This window comes from Lathamus discolor, chromosome 6 (assembly GCF_037157495.1).
Source record: "Lathamus discolor isolate bLatDis1 chromosome 6, bLatDis1.hap1, whole genome shotgun sequence".
Lineage (NCBI taxonomy): Eukaryota > Metazoa > Chordata > Aves > Psittaciformes > Psittacidae > Lathamus > Lathamus discolor.
Genome location: NC_088889.1, coordinates 1318668 through 1345792, shown reverse-complemented (window position 1 = coordinate 1345792; position 27125 = coordinate 1318668). Strand labels below are relative to the sequence as shown.

General features: G+C 44.5%; 1 protein-coding gene and 1 non-coding gene across 2 annotated transcripts; one reads left to right on the top strand and one right to left on the bottom strand.

Annotated features, from left to right (window-relative positions):
- Positions 1 to 382: 382 nt before the first annotated feature.
- On the bottom strand, positions 383 to 464 carry TRNAS-GCU (transfer RNA serine (anticodon GCU)). The gene has a single exon. It is a non-coding gene; the product is annotated as a tRNA-Ser (tRNA).
- Positions 465 to 809: 345 nt separating this feature from the next.
- Positions 810 to 27123, top strand: KNL1 (kinetochore scaffold 1). Its single transcript, XM_065685315.1, has 26 exons — positions 810 to 901; positions 3604 to 3655; positions 4072 to 4111; positions 4354 to 4413; positions 5950 to 6011; positions 6474 to 6529; positions 7131 to 7167; positions 8357 to 8394; positions 8727 to 8779; positions 9281 to 14383; positions 15112 to 15256; positions 16348 to 16415; positions 16542 to 16640; positions 18846 to 18961; positions 19779 to 19869; positions 20758 to 20874; positions 21472 to 21559; positions 21786 to 21860; positions 22261 to 22300; positions 22417 to 22518; positions 23225 to 23325; positions 23616 to 23684; positions 23809 to 23918; positions 24467 to 24585; positions 25842 to 25964; positions 26070 to 27123. The coding sequence occupies exons 2-26, from the start codon at positions 3621 to 3623 to the stop codon at positions 26173 to 26175; spliced, it is 7053 nt and encodes a 2350-aa protein (XP_065541387.1). The 5' UTR covers positions 810 to 901; positions 3604 to 3620; the 3' UTR covers positions 26176 to 27123.
- Positions 27124 to 27125: the final 2 nt, after the last annotated feature.

The window sequence follows — 27125 nt, the reverse complement described above, 5'->3', positions numbered from 1 at the left end:
AGGTCCCCCCTGAGCCTTCTCTTCTCCATCTGAACCCCCCAGGTCCCTCAGCCGTTCCCCATCACACTTGGGCTCCAGGAGAGGGGGAAAGGAGCCCACCCCGCAGGCACGGCCGAGCTCTGGCAGCTCCACCAGCACCCAGACACCCGGGATATGATCCCTAAATCCCCCTGGGACACTGCCCTGGCCCCACATGGGGCTTGCCCTGAGGAGCGGGGCTGCCTGTAGCCCCTGCCTCCCCTCAGCCCCTGCTCTGCACCACGGAACGCGGCCCTTGGGGGGCCGGGAGCTCGCCGGGGGCGGCGAGCGGTGAGCAGCGGCCCGGGCCCATGAGGGGCCGGGGGGGTAAACGAGATAACGAAGGAAAAAATAAACGGCCTCCCGACGAGGATGGGATTCGAACCCACGCGTGCAGAGCACAATGGATTAGCAGTCCATCGCCTTAACCACTCGGCCACCTCGTCACGACAGCCTCCTTTCGAGCCCAACCTATAAGGAAATACGCCCACCGCCTCTGGCATCGTCTCCCGCCCGCCGCTCAGTCGTCAAGATGGCGCCGGTGGCGCGGCCCCTCGCCCGTACAACGCGGAGAGAAGCCTCCGCACAGAGATTGAGCGGCCCCACGCCGCCTGCCCGCTGTCGGACCGGCCCCATCGCTGCGCCTGCGGGGCGCGCTGCTGAGGGGAAGCGCTGAAATGACGGGCAGCGTGCCGGCTGCTGGCGGTCGCCATGTTGTACGGAGCGCTTGGCGGCGCCATGCTGTACGGCAGGCGCCGCTGTGTGTCGTCACGACGGCGTTTTGGCGCGAGGCGCAGGCGCGGCGGTTGGGTTTGAACGGCGGAGCGGCGGCCCGGGCGGCGGCAGCGGTTTGGGGCCGGCAGGGCCGCGGCGGCAGCGCCGGGTAAGAGCGGCCGAGGCCGGGGCCTGGAGGCGAGAGGCCGGGCTCGGGCAGCGCCTGAGGCCGCCGTCGTTGTCTGACGGCGATTGGCGACGGGAGCGAGCGCGGACTAAAAGGCGGGAGGAGCGGGTGGGTCCCGGTGTGTGTGAGGAGAGGGTCGGGCCAGGGCCTGAGGAGGTTTCATTGAGGGGGCGGGAGGCGTGAGGTAATCGCCGGCTGAAGCGACGGGTGAATGCAGGGGTGATCAGCGCAGAGGGGTTCCCGTGTGGGAAAACAGCGCTGGAAGTGACCATGAGGTTTAAATGAGTGTTTTAGCGGTCGTGAGGGAAGGCTACGTGAGGGAAACGGCTCGAGAGCGAAAAGGGATCGTAAAGAGGGAATAAACAGATTCTTACTCTTAAAAGGGGGAAGACTGAGGAGGGCTTGGATGGTGAAGGAACTGAGAAAATAATGGAGTGATTCTTTGTGTTCACACTGTGGAGTTAACTCTCAAATAGAAGAATAAAAAGAGGTGCTTTTTCATCAACAGAGTAACAAAGCGTCTCAGCTCGCTGCCATATGCCCATATGCTGTAGGTCAAAGATATGTAGAGTTGTAAAGATGATGGAGGAAGTGCAGAGGAGGCCATGGAGCTGCTGCGAGGGCTGGAGCAGCTCTGCTCTGGAGCCAGGCTGAGAGAGCTGGGCTGGGGCAGCCTGGAGAAGAGAAGGCTCCTGAAGGGGAGACCTGAGAGCAGCTCCCAGGCACAGGGGGTTGCTGTAACTGTGAGCAGCAATGGCTATGTGATTGCTGGGGTCCTGCAAACCCGGAGCCTGTGACTGTGAAATGCAAAAGCTGAGCAGGTCTGTGCAGAGCTCTCTTGTCCCACTTGTCAAACTTCATTGTCAACTTTACAGATCACTTAATCTCAGAGTGGTTTGGGTTGAAGGGAGCATAAAGCTCCTCCAGCTGCAACCCCTGCCACGGGCAGGGACCCCTTCCACTGGAGCAGCTTGCTCCAAGTCCCTGTGTCCAACCGGCCTTGAGCACTGCCGGGGATGGGGCAGCCACAGCTTCTCTGGGCACCCTGTGCCAGCGCCTCAGCACCCTCCCAGGGAAGAGCTTCTGCCTAAGAGCTCAGCTCAGCCTCCCCTCGGGCAGGTTCAAGCCATTCCCCTTGGCCTGTCCCTACAGGCCCTTGTCCCAAGCCCCTCTCCAGGTTTCCTGCAGCCCCTTTAGGCACTGGAGCTGCTCTCAGGTCTCCCCTTCAGGAGCCTTCTCTTGTCCAGGCTGCCCCAGCCCAGCTCTCTCAGCCTGGCTCCAGAGGAGAAGGTGAGCAGGGTTTCTCTTACAATGTTGCTTGCTGACATTCAGCAAGGAGAGAATAAAGTTATGAGATAAACTCTGTCAGACTGCTTATAGCTCTCCTGTAAGTGTGCTTGGTGGAGTTCTTGATGGAGGAATGTACACAGATAAAGATCATTACCAGCATCTAGGAAATGGCAGATAATTTCATCTATTGGTCTTGTAGTGTTGATTCTGCGGTATATAGAATCGTAGAATAATTAAGGTTGGAAAGGACCTTAACATCATTCAGTTCCAACCCCCTGCCATGGGCAGGGACACCTCACACTAAACCATCCCACCCAAGGCTTTATCCAACCTGGCCTTGAACACTGCCAGGGATGGAGCACTCACAACCTCCCTGGGCAACCCATTCCAGTGCCTCACCACCCTAACAGGAAAGAATTTCCTCCTTAGATCCAATCTAAACTTCCCCTGTTTCAGTTTGAACCCGTTACCCCTTGTCCTGTCACTGCAGTCCCTGATGAAGAGTCCCTCCCCAGCATCCCTATAGGCCCCCTTCAGGTACTGGAAGACTGCTCTGAGGTCTCCACGCAGCCTTCTCTTCTCCAGGCTGAACAGCCCCAATGTTCTCAGCCTAGCTCCATACGGGAGGTGCTCCAGCCCCTGAGCATCCTCGTGGCCTCCTCTGGACTTGTTCCAGCAGTTCCATGTCCTTTTTATGCTGAGGACACCAGAACTGCACACAATGCTCCAGGTGAGCTCTCACAAGAGCAGAGCAGAGGGGCAGGATCACCTCCTTCGCCCTGCTGGTCACGCTCCTTTGGATGCAGCCCAGGATCCGGTTGGTTTCTGGGCTGCGAGCGCACACTGCAGCCGGCTCATGTTCATTTTCTCAAATATATTTTTGGTGGTGTTTGTCTGGTTCATGAGTGACTGAATTACAAGGAATATTAACCTCGTATTCAGAACCGTGAGTTAGCTGTGTTTTACAAGAAACAGAAAGCAACAGAAAGTCTGTATCCTGTCAGTGTTGGTTAATTCACTTGATCCTCTTACAAACCATACAATAAGCTGTGTGGTTTTCTGTGCTAGTGGGAGTTATTGGCATTCACATAGAGTATTTTTTGGGTGAGGGAAGGATTGACTGGAATTGTATTGTGTAAGGTTTGATCTCCAACAGTTACTGGAATCTTGACTTTAAACAGAAGGACACTTCACAATAAAACTTGAACTGTGAGCACAGCTCTTTTACAGCATGGTATATAAAAATCAAACATGGACTTGAGCCTTTTTCTACTCCAGTGCATTTCTGTGACTGGAGAAAGATGGAGAGAAAAATGATTGCGTCAAAGGCTCGTATCTACTTGTGGGTTTATGCAGTTTTCTCACTGAGATTTGTTAATGTTTTTGGATTTCAGTACCACGTCCTTCAGAAATGGAGAAGGCTTATGCAGACCCTAACTTGGAAATGTAAGTTGAAACCTTGGAAGAATTTTATTGCGGTGTAAATACTGTTGTTGAGAAGCAAAACTTTTCTTAATCCCTGTGTGCATTTCAGCATCTCTCAAATGAAATGTGGTTTCCATTATGAAGAAAAGGAACAGGGGGTTTATTTGATCATGTGTAGGAAAGCACAAAGGGAACTTCATAGCAGCAGATTGTCTGGACAGTGACTGACCCTGGCGTTCATCTGCTGAGTTTTCCAAAGCTTGTTTTTGGGAACTACTGCTGGGATGAATGATCTATTCTAAACAAGCTTCTTTATTTAACAAGCCCGCTTGTAAAAAAAACGGAGTGATCAATTTCTTAACCTTAAATACTGTTCAAGAGATACATCTTGGTTCAGGATTATGCTCTAACACCCTTTTCCCTTTCTTCCTTTGCAGTGACAACACAGAGAACATCCGAGGGAAGCGGCTGTCCTCTGTGAGTAACTTAAGGCATTTCTCAAAAGAAAACCATGTGAGTGACTGAAGGAAAGATAGGGAGGCTGCAAAGAGGAGCTGGTTTTCCCTTCACAGCTGAAGTGAAGCATCCCAAAAGCAAAGGGAGAGCCTACTAGATTGATAAGGTCGACTAGGGCACTGGTAACTCTCAGAAACTTTCCAGCCAAGTCATCAGTCCTTGTAGTTGGAGCTGATCTTCTCAACTGTTATATTTTCTTTTAGATTTTAAAGGCTCCACGAAATCCCCTGGATGATCTGGGAAATGGGAATGAATTAACACAGGTAGGTCTGTTATGTCCTTTCTCGCTGATGCTGTTCACACCTTCGCTTTGCTTCTCAACTTGTCGCTGATTGAACCGTGTCACTAGAATAATGCAGGTGTACAAACTCTTGTAATAACTGTTTGGGAGGATAATGTTTGGAATACTAAATATTACAAGGAGTGGAGGTTTTCTTATACTTCTGTTTTACATCTGAATATTTCTTCAATCAGGAAAAGAGGGATAAAAAGAGACCAACAGGTGTAGCTTGCTCCTGCTGTAGCCTTACTTGGATCCACCAGTTACAAACTGGTATAGTCAGTAAGAGGGTTTTTAGATCTGAAAAATAATCAGCCTGCCAAGTTATTTAAAGTAAAAGCTAAAAAGTGAATATTTTCTTCCAGAAATACAAAGGGTATACATTTCATGCTTATGCATGTTTCTTAGGAGTTGTAATTATAGGCCTGTTCGGTTTGGATTTCTTTCTAAATGCCATTTCTACCAGGGCATGTTCTATGGACTGAGGATCCAATTGCATCACACATTTATATGCTTTATCTGCTGCTGGTTACAGAACTTGAAAAGCCTTTTTTTAGCATATAAGGCTTTCAGTGAAAAAGCCTCCCATAATTTCTCTAGACTGTGCAATATGAGCCTGAAGTATTCGTGCACAACACATCGATTTCATACCTTGGTTGAGAATGAAGAGCAGCTCACAGGCTTCTTCTCAACCTTAATGCCTGTTAACAGTGGTGGGCAGTTCTGCTAAGGAGCAACGGGAGACTGTCATTGACTTCACTCAACTGCTTGTGGAGCTGGCATCATTTTAAAGGAAATAAAGTATTTTACAAGCTTTGTTCATGTGGCTATAATAATGTCAGTACTTTGTGCCTTAAACAAGTGTTCCACTGTGCTGAGACTGAGCTATTTAGTTAGAGAAGCTTATTGCAGACAACCGCACAGCAGTGGTATGATGGATTAGCTTTCCAGCACATGTAATATTGCATCCTTACATCCCTTCCAACAATGTGTTACTATGGCCATGTAGTCAGTGACACCATTTAAACATTTCTATAGGAAAATGGTGACATTCTTTCAGGAATCCTTCCATTTCTCCCATAAAAACAAACCATTATTGGTTTGGGTTTTTTTTTCTTCAGTTCTTGTAATGGAAAACTAAAGGAAAAACCCCCACAATTCTCCTGCCAAACAACTGCTTCTGTTTTCCCATGTATGGCAGATGATATGCCAGATAAAAATCCTATGACTGGTGTTCTGCTTCTTGCATTTGGAGCCGGGCAGTTCTCACAAAGAGATCCTTAGATGTTAATTCTTATGTGGTGGGTGTCAGGAGGAGCTAGAGAACTACAAAGCAGTTTAAGAAGCTGTTTAAAGTAGCTAAAGGATGCTGGTATTATCTGTTGTGTGTGTGGGACTTAGATTGTTGGGTTTGGGGGTGGTTTTATTTTGTTGTGTTTCATGAAAAGCTATGCTTATTGTGGCTTACAGAGTTAGACCAGTCTTACGGGCATCAAACCGTCGTGTTCTTTATTGTCAGGATATCAACATAGAGAAACGTAGGAGGAACTCCCGCCGTGTCAGCTTTGCCAACACCATAAAGTAAGTCGGAGCTGAAGGATGCAGATCTGCATCCTTTATTGAAGCATAAACGGCAGGCTGTATCCTGGCATCCCCTTGAACTGCCTGCACTGAGAATTCCCAAATGTATGCAAGCAGCAGACTGGTGACTGTTGTTACACTGAGTTGATTTTGAGACTTAAGAGAGGAGCCCTTATGATTTTCTCTTCCTAGCTGGAAAAAAACAGGTCAGTGAATTTAATATAATCAGGAATTTTTGTATCCCATTAAGTTTTTTAGTGATTTCCATCTTAATGATGGTAATGGCATCTTCTCACTAGAAAATACAGTTAAGTTCAATACATTTCTGTTTTTGATACAGCATTTCAGAACACACCATGTGGAAAAGCTTTAAGTAAGGGCTGGTTTGGTTTGAATTGGTTTAATTTGCTTTGAAAGAGGTGGGTTTGTATTTTCAAAAGCTGGTGCTGTTTTTGTTCTTAGCTGCAGAGTCTTCCAGCCAGATCTGAAGAATAACACGGCAGAGAGAGAAAATAGAGGTAAATCTCCTTCTTCTTCTCCTGACAGGATTCACAGGCTATTAGCAACAGGATTTTAGCTTGAATTTAAGAAGTCAGGCCTGTCAGTCCCAGGAAAACAACAGTATGCTCAGCTGCTTGTCCTGGACTGGCTGAAAACCTAGTAGTTACTGGTTCTATGGACCTTGTGGCTCAGAAAAAGACTTTTTTTTTTTTTTCAGACAAAATTCATTTCCATCAATACAAGACTGTGCAGAATGTTCATTCTGTCAAAAGATTGCCAGCAAGAGTCTGAAAAGCTAATGCATTTTTCAAGTACTTGGCTTCTCTGGGGTTTTGCCACGATAAGAAGGCAGAGTGAGAACTTTAGAACATTCTGTTCTGTGCAGTTTACTCTTGTCTCTGGATATTTTATACAATAATGTAAGCTATAAAAGATCTTTAAGATCATCAAGTGTCAGGTTGGACAGGGCTTAGAGCAACCTGCTCTAGTGGAAGGTGTGGGCAGGGGGTTGGAACTGGATGAGCTTTAAGGTCCATTCCAATGCAGACCATTCCATTATCTAAGTCCAGCCATGATCACGCTTCTCATTGTAATGTCATCATTTTTTTGGTTTTTTAGAGCGTCCAGAAGATACAGAAAATGATGTCTTGAATGAGTAAGTTAAAAAGAATAATTCCCTTGACTATAGAGCACTGTCCTGCAAATACATTTCTTCACATGATATGCAAAATATTACCTCTCAAAGAAATGCGGTGTTTGTGTTTGTAGATGGAAAACGGGTCAGTGCTATTGGTGAAAGAAGGGATGCAGGGCGGAAAAAGGATTCAGCTGTGTCGTCACTCACAAAAAGATGTTAATTTCTGAAAAATTGAACAGTTATTCTTTGAAACTGTTTCCTTTGAAAGCTGATTGCTTGGGAATGTTTCCCAGGAAAAACCTACCTGTTTCCATACCTGTCTTTGCTATTTCTTACCATGACTTTTTCCCTCAGAGGCAGATGAAGTGTTAGTCTAGCCTCAAAGTTCTTATCTAAATAAAACTCGATGGGATTTTTAAAATCCAGAGGTAAGTGAAGGAACAGATTTATCAGAGAATTTTATCATCCTGTGATAAATCTGATTTAAACAGGCTGAGACACTGTCTATGGGTGAAGAATTCTGTGGGGGATTTCTTATGCTTAAAATACATAGCAAGGAAACAACTTACGTACAGCTGTAGTTAACTCATGTTTTTAATGGTATAAACCCAAGGTAGTAACACATACATGTGTGTGTGTACATGCATATATCTATATACACATATATGTAAATCTATATAATATGTATAAATAAAAATAAACCCCAGTACTCTAGCTAAGGTTTCTTGGTCTTGAAAGAGCAATCAGTAGAGCAGTGGAGAGCAGACTGCATATAAGTTAGACAGAAAACCACACAAGCTGGACACTATCTGGCTTTTTGTTTTACAGCAAAATGATTCCAGGCTTTAGGAACACAGCTTCAATTTCCCAAAGAGAAAAGGAATAACTAAAAGTGGAAGGTCTGAGTTAAAAGTAAAGAATTCGTCTTTGCTCTTTTTTCACTTGTCACTGAGGCATTAAAATGCCACTGGCATGTTGACCAGTGGCTGAGATAAGAGAAACTCTGGGGAAAATAAGAATTTCAGCTCACAAGTGGTGTTGGTGTCTGCTGCCAGCCCTGTCTGAGCTGTGCAGCAGAATTCTCTGCTTGTCAGTACGTTGCTGAAGGTTTCTGGTGGTACATCCTGGGACCACAGAATGAGTGGGGTTGGAAGGGGCCTTAAAGAAAATCCTCTAACAAACTGCTTACCTCACCCACCTTTTGTAGAAATGAAGAACCTGAGGCTGTTCCCTGTGAGATCACTGGTGAGTTTGGAGATAGATTTAATAACAAAATTACTGTCTTTAGTTAAAACTCTTCATTCTGAATAATTTCATCATCTCTAACTGAGGTGAGGATTGCATGAGCAGGTTTTGTCCCATGAAGGTGTTGCCAACATTGTACTGTGGAAGTCTGGGTGGCTCTTCACACACTGCAAGGAGCACTGCAAGTGTAACTTTTCAGGATATAATTGGGCTTAACTGTACTTACTTAGTGGTACTTGTAAAATGAGTGCCCAGCTCTTCAGCTCAATGGATAAAATAATAAGTAAATAGTAAGAAAACAACAAATGAAGTATTCCCTTTTCTTTCAACAGGGATGAACACTTTGCTTCATGCCCCTATCCAGGCACTGGTGCAGCAGACTGAGGTATGTGAAGAGTTTTATTTGGTTTTGGTGCTGAAAATGCCAGTGTCTAAAATATATTCCAATAATTTGTGTAGTAAAGATGAAAAATGTAACTCAAGTGCAGGAGAACATGGGCAAGGTTTTTACCTGCAGTTAGAGGGGAGAAAGGTGGGAAACCACAAGATCCATAAGACTGATCCCTGTGACTCTGTAATTGTTCCATGCTTACTAAGATATGTCTAGATATGAAGTCATTGCTCAAGAGTAAAACTAAGACATATTCTTTCCAAAAAAGCCGTTTAAATATGGTATGCTCTAAGAATTAAGTTGTCCTTTCCTTGAATGTGTTCTTGCTTATCAAGGAGGACCCAAACCAATTGTTCTTTCCCCCAAAAGATGTAAAGCTCAAGCTCTAACCTTAGTACTGCACCAATTGACTGTTGTTTTAAAGAGAATAAACCATTGTATCACTGGGTTAGTGTCAGTAACTTATTTCTTCCTCTTGTTTGTTTTTGGTTGCAGTTTTTTCAGTGGTATGATGCAGACGATGCCACTGAAAGACAAAACAGGCTCAACACCACCTTCATCTTTTCAGAGGAGAATGAAATTGATATGACAGCCAGTCACACTGCTGTCATCACACATAACCTGAAGAACAACCAGGCTGACAACACTGAGAAAATAGATAACAAATCCTTTCTGGCAGGGTTAAACTCTAACAGTGGGAAGGCAGAAGGGAGCAAAGAATTCCAGTTTTTTTCTGATCCTACAAGCCATTTGTGTCTACCATCAGAACAGAAAGAAGATGCCGCTACTGTAAAAAAGATAGACTTCAATGAATTTTTGATGAGCCTGAAGTCAAACGAGAAGACTCTCAGCCCTGTGGAGGGCCCTGAGAAAGAGAACGTTTTCTTTATGCCTTCTCAAGTCCCAGAAGCTGTGGCACCATCAGTGGACTTTGCATATTCCCATGAGCCACTGGACACCTGCAACATGACCAAAGTCTTTAGAGAGGAAGATAATGGGATGGAAGTGACCAAATGCCAGGGATCTTCTGTCAAAGCCATGTTTTTTTCTCAAGCTCCACCACAGCAATTACAGTGCGAGGATGTCACCAAGGCCTTTGCAGATGATGGGATGGATATGACAACCAGTCACATTGCAGAGGTGTCTTTTCCTTCCTCCAGTGTTGGGAATCGAAGTCTAAACTTCCCAAAGGATTTCTCATCCACAGAGTTGGACAATTCCACATTAAAGAGACTATCTCATCAGCACTTAATTGTTCAGCAGGACACTCAGCTTTGTACAGACAGAAAACCACTTCAAGACAGGCGAGATCCCACCGTGCTGCGAGCTGCTAGACAAGAGGCCAGAGCAGTGGGCACCATCCCAGGAACTGTTTCTTCTGAGACTGTCTTCCGAGGTGATAAAACTGTTGATGCGTCTAAATGTGAGGACATGGAAATAACTGGGAATTACACAGATGTCATCTGTAGTGACAGTACCAAAGAAATGAACAGTTCACATTTTAAAGCTTTTGAAAAGCCAGTTAATGCAAACACTGTGCAGGCAGAACACAGCCATGTGGCACATGATGGTAGGAACATTGCAAAGAGCCTGACAGCTTCAGATCATGGAGCTCCTGTGTTGTATAAAGCCAGTGCACTTGAAGTGCCCTCAGGCTCAGATGAACTAATCAAGAAAGTGTCCCAGGATCATGGGAATGCTTCAGCTGGCTTCGATTCCTGTACAAATCCAGCATCCTGTGGAGTTCCCAAGAGCAGACTCCAGCACAGGCTAGGGAACTCACAGCTTGTTTCCCTGCCAGGTGAGAAGACAGTGATATTCTCAGGAGAAGACATGGACCTGACCAAGGCCTGTGTTGTCAAGGATGGAGAGAATGCTGAAAGTGAACCTCCCACTGGAGTGTTCACCTCTGTCCCCTGCAAACCTCATTTTCTTGGTAACAGATCTACATGTCCCAGTTCCAATGAGCAGGAAGAAATGGAAATAACCAAGTGCCATGCTGTTGTCATTGGTGATCCCGGCAAGAAGATAACTGCAGAAGCAAACCAAATGCATTGTGAAATAATTCCAAGAAAGAACCAGAACACAAATGTCAGTGAAGGTGCAAATTATTCAGATATGGACAAGGAAAATCGTGAGGTGATCAGTACCAACGGGAACGTTAAAAGAAGCCAGGCTGGAAAATTGAATACTATGGATCTTGAGATGGTTGAGAAGCAGCTTGGAAAACCAAACTTTCAAGCAAGTGGTGCAGGTTCCTGTGCAAAGACTGCATGTCCCTTGCAGCAGCGAAAGACAGAAGTCCCTGAGAACAGCATCACCAAATCCTGTGCATTTGTGTCTTTGCAAAGTCAAAAAGTTATGGCACAACCTTTGGGAAAAAGCTTTCTAAACACTTCAGTGTCCAGCACAAATGACAGAACAGGCACATTTTCAGGTGAACAAAACAGCAATGTGACCAAAACTCATCCTCCTGCCTTTGCTACTGCTCCTGTGAATGCAGTACAAGAACATGGGAATACTCATAACCACAGTAAAGTGTTATCCCAGCCACTCCAGAACCAGACGTCCCAGTGCTCCACCAGTTCTGGTGTAGGGGTCATGACTCAGACTGCAGCAGTAGAACGTGTGGCTTTGAAAACGAGCACCAGTAATCAAACTGTTACTCCTTTGGCTCCAAATGGTTCATTTATTCCCAGTAATGAGCCTGCTCACTCTGGAATGAAGGTGAATGAACAGTGTGGAACAGCATTAGGAACAAATGCTAGTGGCCAAAGCTCAGGCAAGCAGGAGAAAGATTCTAGGAGAGGTTTTGCAGTTGGTAAAACAGTTTCTTCTGAGAAGGCTTTTAAAAGTCCCCATGGAGCTGGTGGCCTGTGCTTGAGGGGTGCTGAGGAGCCAGTTGAGGCCACTGCCCCTGAACCACACATGGGACATGCCCAAGTGCCTTCGTTCTTTGAGAAGTCAGTTGTGTTTCCCTCTGGTGAAAACATGGACTTGACAGGAAACATCACTGCTGCTTTATCAGCAGGAAAAGCAGTACCTGGATTCAGTGTTCAGGATGAAAACAAAATATCCTCAAGTAAAGGGGTCACAATGACAGTGAATCCTCAGGAGCAGGCTGTGTGTGATGTGCACTCCTTGGTAGCTGGCAAGAAAACGTTAACCATGGGTCATTTAATACATCTGCCTCTTCCGGATGAGACCATATTCTCAGAAGATGCTGACACAGACATCACCAGGAGCCACATAGTGTCAACAGACAACAAAGTAACTGTGCAGCTTAAAAGTTCCGATGATGACCCATCCTTAATTGCTGGAGATAAAACTTGTGTTTTTACCTACAATGATGATATGGAAGTAAGCAGACTGGCTGCTGCTGCAATTGATAAACCTATGGAAAAGGCTGTGTCTCTAGGAATACTTAACACAGCTAAAATGACTGGAAGGAAAAGCTTGAAGGGAACAGCAGAGGAAAAGACTGTTTTGTTTTCACTGAATGATGACAATGACATGGAGATCACAGAGAGCCGTACAGCTGCCATAGGCAATGAAATGGTCTTGCAGAATGAGGCAGGGCTTCAATCCCTCTCTTCAGCTCATCCCGTTAAAACTGCTGTGTTCACAAGCAATCAGGCTGACATGGATACTATCAGGTCTTGCTCTGCTGATAAAATTGCTGTAAAAGTTGCTTGCGATGATAAACCAAAGTGGGATAAGGTGGTTGGAGACCAAGTGCTTTCAAATGGTGAAGCTACTGTGTTTGCTCTGGATGATATGAACATCACTAGAACCCATCATGTAGCTTTGGAAGAGGATCCCCTGCCAGGTTGGCAGCTCCGTGGGGCTGCTTCTGTGACTCCCACAGTGATGTTCACAAGTAACCAGGCTGAGATGGAAATATCTGAGTCTCACCCTGTTGATCAAAGTGTCGCAAGAGGCTTTTGTGAGGACAGACTGAAAATGGTCCAGCAGCTTGGACAGGAGGCTGTGGTAGGTTCCAAAACTGTCATCTTCACTTTGGCTGAGGGCATGGAGTTTACTAAAGCTCAGACAGCAACGATGCATGGTGAGATGGTGCTGTGCCCAGCCAGGTCTGCAGCTCCTGCTGATAAAACCATTGTGTTCACCCACAACCAAGATGATAGGGAAATAACTACATCCCACACTGTTGCTGTTAATATCAGTGGATTGGACCAGGAGGCATCACAGAAGAGCACTCAGCAAGCGGACTTGCATTGTGGCTTGTCTTGTTGCAGAGATGAAACAGATTCCTCACATCCAGGAGACCTGAATGGTGGGTGTCATCCAAAATCTAAGGATGACCCCAGCATTTCCTCTTCTGCCTCATCAGCCTCAGTGTTCCCTAACAAGAAAGGAGATATCCCAGTCCCCAGTGACGCACCACCGAATCCTGTGTGTTCTGTCTCACCTCCAGAAGAGACCATGGGTGTGGGGGCACTACAGGATGTGGACCTTCCCGTGGATAATTCTGTCCCTGTGATCAGGGAGCAGGATCTCATTCCACCAGAAACCCTGAACTCAAAGGGAAAATCTTCCAGACTTCCAAGTAAGGGTCCCACGGACTGTGGGGAAGGAAGTGATGAGCTGGCATCCCACGTTTCACTTCCCAATCCAGCAATGAAGGGTTCTCCAGATGAATGTAGTACAAAGGGAAACCAAGGACTAGAAGAGGATTCATGCAGAGGTGAAGATTTAGCTACAGACTTGGGCTTGGCTGGCGCAGATCTTGTTACTGTCTCTAACAAGGAGTCAAAGGAAGACCAGGGGCTGTCAGCTGAAGGGGAGACACCACCAAAAGACTTTCACATCAACTCTGACCAAACAAAGCAACTTGTGGTCAGTGACGGTCCAAGAGATCGAGCAGACCCCACTCGTTCCTCTGACTTCTCAGGTATCTTAAATATTTGTTCAAAACTGAGGAATATTAGAAGGAAATCTGCAATTTTCCCTGTTTCTGAAACTGCTCTTTCTGCCCAGTTGCCCAGTTCCTCAGCTCAGCCAGAGGATACTTTGAGGGTAGGGAAAAATACTCTAAATGAAGCAAGTAACACCAAAGAGCAGGAGGACACATGCCTTGAATCTGGAGCTGCTCCCACAGGTGCACATTTAGGCGTGGCCTTAAAGGTTCCATACCAAGGAATAAATGTCCCCCTGGGAATCTTCCAGCCTAAGTTACCCAACAGAAGGAATCCCTCTGTTTCTAGTGGCCAAGACACAAATACAAAGTCCTCAGACGAAAGAGAAGCACCAGTTGCAGAAGTAACCACTGGTGAAACCCCACGTAACAAGAAGCCTGTGTGGCAGAACTTCAGTCCCTCTCAGTTTATAGCAGAAGAATTTCTTCCTGTCTGCCTGGAAGAAATGGATTCAAATGAATCTGGAAGCTCTGAGCTCGTGGAAAATAATTGCAATGAGATAAGCAAAACCCCAATCTCCCATGATGAAAAGAATCAAACTGAAGAGACAAAAGCTTGCAACACAAAAAGAGCTTTGGAACAAGATGAGGAGCATCCTCAAAGTCCAAAGAAGACCAAGAGGGATGAAAACTTGCGTGGTGAGGCCTCTCACCTGCAGGTGAGCTGAATCACTCATTGTAAGGGTACAGTGGGCACTAACAGGGCTTTTGTTACACCCCAAAGTAGAAACATCTGTTGGTAGGTTTCCTTTTTCTCTTAACCACCCATTTGCTGTCATTTTGCAATGTCATCCCTGTATTATTTGTAAGGGAGATACCAATTTTAAACCATTTGCCATAGCATCCTTTTGATCCTTTCTTGACTAAATACTCCTCATCTTCTGACCTAAACTATTTCCTAGTTGTCACTTCGCTATAGTGATAGAGTGATATAGTGATATATAGAGTCACTTAGATATAGTGATAGAGTAACTGAAGCAACTATTTAGCATCCAAAGATGGATGTTGAGTTTAAATCAGCTTTTATAGACAGCACAAATAGGGACTGAATCCAGAAAATATGTGCAAATATGGAACATTGATCTGAAACATTCATCTGACCTCATAAATAAGTTTGTCATCATCAGTAGAAACTTTATAGTTCTGAAAGCTGGAGGAGTGTGCTTGGACTGCAGAATGAAGGAAGGATTTGGCAGCTTTACTTCCTGAATGTCGTTGTAGGAAATAGCTTGTCTGGCCATACACTGCTTTGCCATGCTGATTAGATATCAGATGTACCCATGCTAAAAATGAAACAATTGTGAATGTCAGGAAACATCTACAAGAAACTCCTGATCAACTTCTGTTCTATATACCTCTTTGTTTCTTTTAAACTTGCTGACATTAGGTGACTCTTGGTGCTGTGTCTCAAAGCCAAGCAGAAGTTCCTGAAGGTGAAGATCCTCCACATCTCTCAGCTAAAAGCCCTGACTGTACCCATGCCAGCACCAGCAGCTCTCTGGATTCTGTTAAGGCTGACACAGAACTAACAAGTAAGATTCCCTTTGTGGTGGCAGTCCCAAACCTTGTGTTCTTCATGCTTCATCAAGGAAGAGCCCTAGCAGTAGTACGTGTTTTAATCCCAGGTTGGATGGGGGTTCGAGCAAGCTGCTCTAGTGGAAGGTGTCCCTCTCTGTGGCAGGGGGTTGGAACTGGAAGAGTTTTAAGGTCCCTTCTAACTCAGACCAGTCTGGGATTCTATAATTCAATTTGGGAATGCCCATGGCACAGCTGCCAGCCAGGTAACATGCCTTTATGTTCTGGCTGACAGTTCAAGCTGTTCAAGGAGAACCAAGATGGGAAGAAAAAGGAGCAGAATTTAGGTCTAGCTTTGATTTCAAAGGCCAGTTGGGCTGGTGAGACTGTTCAGTTTCCTTAGCAAAGCCCCAGCTCAAACTGCTGGCCTAAAGATGATTTTAATCTGCTTCCATGCAGAATGAGTCTGCACCCCTTGGTGCTGTGCTCTTGGAAAAAGACTCCTCAGAGTGCATTGCAAGGGCAGGCTCCAGGCAGATTCATCCCCAGGTTTAATTACCTGATACCCAACAGTGAGGCAGAAATCTGTTAGTCATTTGATAAGAGATTTCACCTCTGCTTTCAAAACCAATCTAATTTTGGCCTCATGCAGCCTTATCCAGCAGAAGTTGGGCTCTTCCCTTTGAATGAGAAACAAGCCCTGTGAACTCGAGTGCAATGGTTTCCCCTTGAAATCTGCTGGCATCTCAGATGCTCTTTGGTCTCTGGCTGCACAAGACTCCCTCTGTGAACAGGTTGGAGTCTCCTTCTCAGCCTTGGTACTCTTTAGTATGTTACATTTGGCTTTCCTCTCACAGAAGGTGAACTGTTACTTCACTGCCACTGTGACACAGATTTTATGTTACATTAGATTCTTCACCCAGACCTTATGTGTCCCAAGTAGTTGTTTCCTCAGGTACTTCATTCAGCACTGGCAACACACACACAAAGGTCAAAACTCTACACTAATATTGCTTTTTATCCCTAGAGTTAATGAGCCTAGGTTCATATTTCTATAGGAACATTATTAACCCCAGCAATGTGCCCCCTCTCTTTGTTTCTTGGTTAGTCCAGCGAAGCAGTCGGATGGAGTCTCAGCTTCTCAATGACAGCATCTGTGAGGATAACTTACGGGAGGTATGTAAATGGCTGAATGATGCCAACTTCTTGTCCTGACAGGAAAAAAACTTGTGTGTGTATGTGCAAATAAGTGTTCTTGCTTGGAAAATGTGCTCATCTGTAGGTTTTCCCTAATCTTTACAGAAATTTCAGAGTGGTGTTATCACAGTTGGCGAGTTCTTTACACTGCTTCAAGTCCATGTTCCAATTCAGAAGCCCCGGCGGAGCCATATTCCAGCCAGTGTGAGTATCCATTGATATCCATCACATCATTGACCTTAAAGGCACCTTATTTCATATAAGCTTTCTTAAGGTGAGTGTTTCAGATGTGGGCATTTGTACACATTTTGCAGCAAATCAGTTTCCAGTGGGATGCTGGGGTTGGTCTCTGGTGTCTGGCTGGATATCACAAATGTAATGTGAAATGGGTAATGTGGTGTGAATTTGCTCCTTAGTTTTCTTTATATAAAGAAAAAAGTTTCCCATTTCAGAAACAGAGGGAGTTTGTTAGAAAGATTACAATGTTTAACATTCATATATATAGGGATTTAGTTCAAATCCTTCCATTTCCTGCTGCTTCCTACAGTTTCTACCAGCACAGTGAAGGATGCACTGGGGCATTTTGACACTGGTTTGGGAGTTTCTTCAATGCCAGAACTTTATTCTAGGGTGCTGAGAACTTTTCAACAGTCTGTTTGAAGTTAAGTTTAAGTTCTATTGAGATTTGATCTTCCTTCCTTTTGCCAAATGGGTGGTGTGACACCCCTTTTAATAGGACTTGTTAATATGCCTTTGTGATAAGAAGTGTAAGAATGAGGTAGTTACTATATATGAAGAGGTGTGTCAAGATCATATTCTTCACATGGACAGTGGTATATCTGAAAATTCATACTTGTGAAATTCATTCTAGGACTCAGACTAGTAGAACACTGGCTTGGTATAACCAAGTCTTGTGGCTGTAAGATGTCACGTTGTCAGGTCAAATACATCAGTAGAATATTCACATTAGAAATGAAGATGTCTTCTGGGAACTAAGGACTGCAGCTATGGGCCTTGTTTTGTTAGTCTGCAGAAAGCCAGAGCACACAACAGATTACGTGGGGGGAGCACACACAGCACTGGAGTGTTCTGCCTTGCTTCATGCAAGCGACTTCATCCGGGACTGTAGTGATAGGGCAACAGGTGATGGGTTCAAACTGAAACAGGGGAAGCTCAGATTACATTAAGGCAGAAGCTCTTCCCTGTGAGGGTGCTGAAAGGGTTTTAATTACGAGTGAAGTAATAGAGCTTGTGATGGGAGGAAATGAAGAGAGAATCAACAGAGGAGAGCCCTGATTTCCTCTGGTGCCAGTGGTTGAAGGAGGAGCAATAGCCCAAGGCAAGTAGTGAAAACGGGTCCTTTTAGCTCCCTTAACACTAAGTGGGAGAAAATGACATTTCCTGCAAGGGAAGGGCCGGATCCTGGCCCTATTCCTTCCATTCTCTAGGCTCAGAGATGCAAACCCCTCTCTGCTGCCTGCTCATAGAAACACAATTGCTACAAACCTGGGAACGCTGCCCATTCAGTGAATGTCTCTCGCACAGCCTTGACTTGAGCAGGGGCTTCGTTGACTTTGAAACTCCAGGGATATTTGTGTGTTGGGGAAGTTAAGAAGAAAAGGAAAGGAACCCACCCAGAGGGGCCTCCTCTTTCCATTGTGTTTGATCTTCCAGTGCCCAAAGGGGCTGCAGGAAACCTGGAGAGGGGCTTTGGACAAGGGCCTGTAGGGACAGGCCAAGGGGAATGGCTTTAACCGGGAGAGGGGCTTGGGACAAGGGCCTGTAGGGACAGGCCAAGGGGAATGGCTTTAACCTGGAGAGGGGCTTGGGGCAAGGGCCTGTAGGGACAGGCCAAGGGGAATGGCTTGAACCTGCCCAAGGGGAGACTGAGCTGAGCTCTTAGGCAGAAGCTCTTCCCTGGGAGGGTGCTGAGGCACTGGCACAGGGTGCCCAGAGAAGCTGTGGCTGCCCCATCCCTGGCAGTGCTCAAGGCCAGGTTGAACACAGGGGCTTGGAGCAAGCTGCTCCAGTGGAAGGGGTCCCTGCCCGGGGCAGGGGTTGGAGCTGGAGGAGCTTTAAGGTCCCTTACAACCCAAACCAGGCTGGGGTTCTGTGCAAACTGAATAAAATGCCTGTGTGTCAGCTTAGGAAGTGCTGTAAAGTAAAAAGTGTCTTCTGTTTTAAAAGTTCTTTAAAACTGTCACAATGAAAGAATAAAAAATTATTTAAAAGAATCACAACTGGATTAATATCATTTGTAATGACTAAATTGCCTTTTTTTCCCTGTTGCACAAAAGTAAAGATTCCAGGCCTTTTGCTGCTTTCTGTACATGAATTGAAAGTTACTGTTTCTGACAAATACACATCGTTTTTTCCTGTTTCTTCACACTTCTCCTCTGTTCCCCTCAGGTTGCAGTCAGTGCAGCTCCTACCCCACAAGACCTCATGTACAGCCAGTATGTGCATCGCCCCAAGCTGCGTATTTATGAAGAAGATTGCCAGGCCCTTTCTCAGCTGATAGAGGAGTAAGTAGGGTTTTAGTCATAAAGTATATTAGTCATTTTATATTTTCAGGTCTGCTTGCATGCAGAGTGGCCTGAAGAAAGCTAACACATTATATACAGGAGAAATAAAGAATGCTATGTGACCTGCTTTGTGCTGGTAGGCAGTTTATTACAGGTTTAGCGGGCGCAGGGCTAATCCTGGGGAGAAGGAGTTGTGGTTGTGGAGATACTGAAGGTTGTGTTTTTCCTCGAGTAATTGGTCTTTCAATAATAGAGTGTTTGTTACATGTCAGAAGAGTTAAACTTGTAAAATTGTATCCAGAATGATCAAACTTAGAAAGCAGAATCATAACAGGTCACAATCTGTTATTAGTTCCAATATTCCAGTGTTTATTAGATTGAAATACTGTTATCACGATTTATTTCCTTATCTGAAGGACACTTCTGGTTCATTCTGCTTTTCATCTTTTCTATACAAAATCAAGTTTTATGATAGAATTTAAAGTCAGTACTAAGATTTTTGATTGTTCAGAAGGTCTTTGGCACCACTTCCTTGTTCTTTGGCTCCCCACCTCCTGTTCAGACCTGCCCTCAACCAAAAGACTGTAGGAAATGAACCTTAAGTTACGTGCCAGAGTTTATCCAGCATGGCCCCCATTTAATCAAGGCTTTTGAGGGTCTCTCCAAGCTGTGAAACCGAACTAAATGAAATTGTTTACGTGTCCATGTTTTAATTAGAACAGGGGAATCGATTGCACAAATACCAATGTGCTGCTTTATGTGCTCAGTGTATTTGCATCAAGGCTTTATTTCAGCTGTGGTTTTCCCTGTATTTCAGGTTAAAACCATGTGCAAATGTCCAGGATCAGCTCCTGGTGAATGTGAATAAGACTTTGTGGGAAGTAATGAGAACCTGCTCTGACGAAGAGGTAATGCTGCATGAAGAGATAATGTTGTTTCTTCCATACTGAATAAATAAGGTCAATTTTTATGCACTCAAATAAACTAAGAACCAGAATGGTCACAGAATAACAGTAGGCAGGTAGGTGATACATGGCAAAGTATTTTCTGAATGGAAAACTGCTATGAGGAGTTCCAGTAGGTCAGAAGAATGCAAGGATATGTGCCCTTTAAAATATATTAAAGGGAATATGCTGGTATAAAACAGTGAAACTTGGTAATTCAAGTAGATAATTCAGGTTAGTTGAGGGCAGAACAGAGAAGATAGAGTTTAGATGGGCTTAAATGCCAGTTTTTGGGAGGAAAGAATGAACTGCTCTCATTGTAGAGACTCTTGTTCCATTAGTGGAGCAGAATAATCTATTCATTACTTACTTAGTTCAGAAAGACACCTGATGTTGCAGGATGTATAAGGAACAGAAAATATGTGTCATTACACAAAACCACATTCAGGATTTGGAGTGCAACAGTGGTGTCTCATGCCAAAACAAAAGGTGAGGCCAGAGGGTGTGTAGAGGAGAATGGTAATGACTATGGGCACAAGCACCAAAAGAAACCTCTCAAGCAGCCGGGTGAGTGACATCCAGTGTATGTAATGAAGGTGCTCTGGCTCTGGGTACAAGCTTGTTGGATCTTTGCAAAAAGCATCAATTACTTTAGGAGGCAGCTGTACTTGAACTAACAGGGAGTGTCTAGGCTTCAATCTGATTTAATTTGCAAGAGTCATGTCATACTGCTTCTGGAGAAACAGGATATTGGGAGGAGCAGAGAAGGGAAAGAGTCTAAAGGGTTGATGGAGTAATCTTTTGTGGCACATTCCCATTCACTTTCTCTTCTGTATTTCCCATTTATTGCAGCTGAAGAGCTTTGGAGCAGAAATGAACAAAATGAAATCCTACTTCACCAAGGAGAGCAAAATCTTGGGTCACAACCAGAAGGTGACTTTGTACAGCAAATTGCTGCAGAGTGCACAGGTAATATGTGTTCAGCTTTAAAGAAAGGAACCTCTACCGTATTTTGTCTGTCTTTGGCAAGTGTAGGAGCCAAATTATCATACGTAACTGCACTGTTGTGAAAGTTTCCTTATTAAACACACTTCCTTTGTATTTATGTGCAAACATGAAGCACAAAGGGAGAGTGACTTTCTTGCACTTAGACTATAGGAACCTTCTGCCCAAGGGTTTTGGCAATTAGTGTACCAGTGAAAAATGTGAGTGTTCGAGGAAATGGCACCAGAAATTAGCTCTGTATACTGTAGTCATGTCAGTATTGGTAACTAACAAGGCAAAGCAGAAGTAATGCATTGTGGTATTGGAAATTTGCATGTGTTAAAATGTATTTACTTCCATGTCTTATCCCTCAATAAGCAAGTCATGAGAGATGCAGTGTTAAGTATCTAGTGCTACCATGGCTACTGCCTTAGTGTTTGTTGGGCTGCCTCTTCCTTCTAACAACAGGATATATTAGCTTCTTTAATTAGTTTCTTAGTAAGCAAAGATCCACGTGGTGGTCCCAGAAGACAATTCAGCTTTTTAAATGTGATTGATTTGAGCGCAATTATCCCATCTTAGGAACAACGTGGGAAGCTCCAGTCCAGAATAGAGCAGGTGGATGAATTGCTGAAGGAGGCAGAGAGCTGTCTTGTTGCTCTGGGAGCAGGTATGTGTTTCCAGTCCCTGCCCCATGTGCTGGGGTCTGGTTTTCTGCAGAGCTGCTCTTTCAGTGGTTACCTCTGTTCACACAAGCTGCAGTCAGCCCTTGGCACTGCAGCATAGGGATGCTCTGAGTATTTTCACTTCTTTTCTTCCAATGCCTTAACTAGAAATCAACAAATAAAATGGAATCTAAATATTGATCTGGCAGTTCTGATATTTCTTTCCCACAGATTCTGACTGGGATGAAGGGGAAGCAGACTGCGATGGCAGTGATGAAATGGCAGAAGGGAAAAGCCTACAGGAAGGTAATGGTACCAGCAGATGGCACTTTCTGATTTGGTGTATAACTCTGGAGGGGGTGACACTCAATCCCCACATGATATATTAACTCTGATATAGATGTATACACTGCTGCTTCCTTTTCTGCACTGGATATAGCTCATTACATAGATGCTAAAGTATGCAAAGGACTGGTTTTCCCTAGAAAAACGGACTTTAGAACTTGGTATAGTGTGACTTGAATAGTGTGTGCTGGCCATCACATTCAGCACTTCAACTGTTGAATAATTACTAACCTCTGTTAACCACACATCTGTATCCAGGAGTAACAGCCATCAAGTTGAGACCTTTCATGTTGTTAAGGACAGTGACTGCACAGCAGGTGTCTGTGGCTCTTCTCTCAGAGCTTTTTTCCTTTTCTCTTAGAACTGGAAAACCTCAAGGCCCAAGAAGAGCAGCTTCAAAGGTAAAATGTCAAAGAGGAGCTAGAGACCTCAAATAACATGTCCACATTCAGGTTTTAGAGGGTTGGTGGTTTTTAACTGATGTGCTACTTCTCACGTGGTTGGTTTGTCTGCGCAGAGAACTGTCAGAACTGGAGACTGAGAATGAGCAAATGGTGGCTGAGATGAGCCAGTTAAAGAAGAAAGAAAAAAACTGTCAGGAAATCCTGGAGAGATATGAGTAAGGAAAAGATCTTTGGGGTTTACTTTTATCAGGTAGTTCTCAGGCCTCACATTCGTATATAAATGGGTTTGGGTTTGCTTTTCCTTGTTATTTGATTTGGGAATCTCTGGATGCCCACGTCCTTGCAGCAGTAGAGCCTCAGTGAACTTCCAGGTGTGCTGCACTGGCTTTCTAGTCACAACTCTGCAGTCATACTGTGCGTTTAGTCTTTCTATATCTAACTCTCCTCATCTTTCATAAAGAGCATTTATGTAAAATGGACAATGTTATGTTGTGTTCCTCACAGAGTCCTACATTCTGTTGGAAAGTGAAGATTTTGTTGGTATGTTGTTGATATATACAGATGCCAGAGGGGAGACTGAGATGAGCTCTTAGGCACAAGCTCTTCCCTGGGAGGGTGCTGAGGCGCTGGCACAGGGTGCCCAGAGAAGCTGTGGCTGCCCCATCCCTGGCAGTGTTCAGGGCCAGGTTGGACACAGGGGCTTGGAGCAAGCTGCTCCAGTGGAAGGGGTCCCTGCCCGTGGCAGGGGTTGGAGCTGGATGAGCCTTAGGGTCCTTTCCAACACAAACCACTCTGGGATTCTATATTAGGTGGTCAAAGCTGCAAGTGTGCTTAATACTCTGATCTTTGTCCTTCAGGTAATTGTGCTGGCTGGTTGGTTGATACTCAGGGTGATGGTGTTTTTTTCCCCCCTCTTTTTAGCTTCACTGAGTGGCAGATAACGGAGTGGAGTGAACAACATGCAGTCTTTACTTTTCTTTATGATTCTATTGAACTCACAGTGGTGTTTGGAACCCCCACAGGTAAGTCCCAACATTGCCAGGCTTCAGTCTTATGAATTTGGAAGGTTCAATAGTTAAACAACAGAAAGCTCAAGTTTCTGTATTTGAGAAGATCTGCTGAAAGGAAAGAAAACCTGCTACAGCAGGACTGTGTGAGCTAAGGGGAGTGGCTTTGAATATGTTCATCAGTGCTTTCTGTAGAATTCAGAAAGCACGGAATGAATGGCTGGTTTTGAAGAGGAAGGGCTGTAACTCCACTAGAACTAAGCATGGAAATGACTGCTGTTTGGGTTTTATCCTTTCCTTCTCAGATGGTGATGTTTTTGGTGAAGATCCTTCCAGAAAGATAGTTAGACTGAACTTTGAATCCTTCTTGGATGGTAAGATTCTGTTGAGTAGCTTCAATGCAGCTGCCTTGATAATCTGTGAATCTGTGGTGTATCTGCTCATGCATTGCTACGTGGCTTTTAAAGATCTTTGCCAACGTGGTTTTCTTTTTCACAGAGGAAAAAGCACCACCTCCCTCATGTTTAGTCCAAAGACTCATCTTCCAGTTCATTGAAAGTCGGGGCTGCTGGCAGGAGAAGTGTCCCACACTGTACTACTTGCCCCAGGTAATGTTCCTCCAAAGAAATTTTCCAGTAAGACTGGAAAAACCTTAACTTCTTCCTGTCACAGAGAATAGGGGTGATACTGAGAACCAAAACCTCTTCATGAATGCTTAAACCATGCAAATCAAAATCTGATTCATGAGATACAAGGGGAAGTACTTGTGAAGGCAAGAGCCCTAAAAGCTGTGGTTTCTTCCTTGTTTGCTGCAGTAATGCCTGCCTGTCTTGGTGACTTCTTAAAATCCTTTTCTCCTGCTAGTAGAAAAGAAAGAATTGAGCTGAATGCCATTCTGCTTCCTCAGAATGAATGGTTGGAATTGCCAAGCCAAATCCTGTATGTCTGTGTATCCCTGTTGGCAAAGCTGAAGGGAGAAACTTAAGGCAAAGAATGTGTATTTGTTGTTATGCTTGTGCCATTTCACCTTCCCATCCAAACTGAGAGAGCAGTTAAACTACTACTGTGGTATGCTTTCTAACATAAGCCATGTTTAAGTGTCACACAGACCACCAGCCTGAGTGCAATGTGATTGCTTTTCTGGTTACCCACTTAGGCTCTCCATGACTTCTCTTTGGTGGTGAATCGTTGCAAGATCTTGGGAGAGGAGATGGAATATCTGGAGAGATGGGGTGGAAAGTTCAATCTTCTGAAGACAGAGATCAGTGACACAAAGTGAGTAACTTCATATGCACCTCACCTTCAGAGAGTGTTTCTAGAAAATCAGAAACAAAACACTGAACTATTTTCGGTGGGTTTTCTTGAAGCTGAGATTTTATGCAACTGGTTTTAAAACCAATCTGATATATTTTAATACAATGGCACTATAATATCCAAACACATGGAAATGAAGATGTTCTTGGATTCAGCCACTTCCTTACCATTGTGTAACCTCTCCTTCCTTGCCGTTTCCCTGTTTGACTTGGCTCTGTCATGTAAATCTCTAGGCCAGAGTGTAGCAATGCAAAGGAACCAGACACGAGTTTATCTCTGCCTTAGTGCTTTGCTTCTTTTAATCTTCTGTTTGCTTCATCCAGGCAGAATCAATCACTGGAGGATGGCTGCACCTAAACTCAAGTTTATTTTCTTTAGTCCTCATTTTCTTGTACTGTTTCCTAATTCTGTGGCATGTCCTGGTGGAACAAGATAAATACTATTTCCTTAAGGAAGAAGTGCCTAGTTAGCTGTGCTCTGCGTACCTCGATGCTGCCCCCATTGGTTGCTCTAGTTTGGTGGTATCCTTTGCAAAAGCAGTGTTCTAAATGCCCCAAACCCTATTAAAGCTCTTAATTAAGACAGAAAACAGGTACCAGAGCAGCCTGTGTCCAGGGAGTTGCAAACTGTAGGAGATCTACCTGGAAAGGACGTTTGTTCTGCTTGTAGTTTGTCCCAAAGCATCTGCTTCCTGGGCATTGTGTCCTTGGCCATGGTCTTACTCATATTCACAATGAACTTCAACTCTGGCCTTCCTGCATGTTGTCACAGACAGGAGGACTGTGCTAGGCAGAAATCTGGGCTGATTTAAATGGGTTGGATTTATGAAACCATCTTACAATTATGGAATTGGAGGTAAAACAGTCCTACTGCAAACTGCAGGAAACTTTAGCTACCTGGGAAGGGTTTATGTTAACTGGAAAGCATATTTATTATTATTACTCTGTATTCTCCCATCATTTTTGAAAGGTTCTGTGAATGATGTATTAGCCTTTTCTGTGAGCTTAGTTGTGTGCTAATGAGTGCTGATATTATTAGAGTGGAAAGGTTCTTTTAACCTTATTTATGAAGTTACTGTCGGTCTGTTCTGGATCTGTTTACAAGTTACTGAGCTGGTTGCATCAGTTACAACATCTGTTTTCACTTCTGGAACCTAATTCAAAGGCAGTAGCAGCACACTTGGATATTTCATCCTGATCTTTGTGTGTCTTTTGCAGGGTGAAGCTTTTGTTCTCTGCTTCAAAAGTTTTTGCCAAGTTTGGGTTGACCCTGTCTCTATCTGCCACCTACCCCTCTGCTCCACTGCCTTTTACTGTCCAAAGCCAAGTTGGGAATATTGGGTGAGTTGCACAAAAGGAACCTATATGACTTCAGTGTCAAAGCTGGGGAAGGGGGATTAAATGCTCCATGTCCTCTCAAACACGTGGTGTTCTTATCTTTCCCAGGGAGGAGGAGATTTCTGCTGTTGTCTCCAAGGTACCAGTTGGTTATCACTATCTGCGGAGAATAGTCAGCTCCATTCACCAGAGCTTGCTCCAGGACCCCAGATGATTCCCTGGATCCACTGGCAGGACTGAGGAAGTCAGACTGGGTATTCTTTGGTTTCAGTGTTGGGAGTTCAAGCTGTCTCTCCCTAGAACAAAGGTGCTGTTAGCTTTACCTGCCCAGCTCTTAACTACTCTTGTTGACATCCAGGGTGCTTGGTGTAGGGTACAAGTTTTATCAAAGCAGAGGACTCTAAAGAGGAGAAAGGAATTTCTTACGACTTGGATAATCCCAATCTGCCTTTTATCTTCTTTCAGTTACCAGTGGTCTTGGCCTCCTTATATGGTCCATCCTAGTATGGATGTTCACCTGACATAGGATGTTAATTTTGTTCTGGCTTGATTTACAAAGCACTTGTTTAAACCAATTATGAGTATTTTCTAAATTAACATGGCTGGAATTTCCATTATCATTCTTCACTCTGGTGTGGCCGTTCAATAGAGCCCATCACTTTTGACTTCTATTCATTCCTTGGATTCCCTCCCAAAAGACAGCAACTACAGTCCTGCTTCTGATTAACAAATATATGACCATGGACTTGGTGGTGCGACAGACTGGAAGCCACTGGGGTCCATCCGCATCTTGGACACTTGTTCTGACGCTCTTTGTCCAGCACAGTCTCTGTGGGTTCCAGTACATTGTCTGAGTTTGGAATGTGTTCGTTGTAGTTAGGAGATGGAGCTGTTTAAGCTCAGGTGGATCTAACACCATGTGCAGCCCCCAGTGCTGCTGTATATATTTTGTATATTGTGTAGGAATGGATCTGACCCCAAGGGAGTGTATCGTGTAGAAGTGCCTCCAGTCCTCAGTTGCCCCTTCTGGAGGCAGGAGCAAATCTTGGTGTCTGTAAAATATGTTCTCGTGTGTTTGTATTTTATCTATTTTTGCCTTCTTTTACAGATTTTCCTTCCATTTGGAAGGTGAAAGTTCATTAAACATTTGAATTATTGCTCATC

Bases quoted from the DNA above. Each gene is read 5' to 3' on its own strand.
- KNL1 (XM_065685315.1), top strand. From the start codon at position 3,621: ATGGAGAAGGCTTATGCAGACCCTAACTTGGAAAT. The intron at 7,168-8,356 runs GTAAGTTAAAAA...CACCTTTTGTAG, and splicing joins GAAAATGATGTCTTGAATGA to AAATGAAGAACCTGAGGCTG. The intron at 22,519-23,224 runs GTAAGGAAAAGA...CCCTCTTTTTAG, and splicing joins GAAATCCTGGAGAGATATGA to CTTCACTGAGTGGCAGATAA.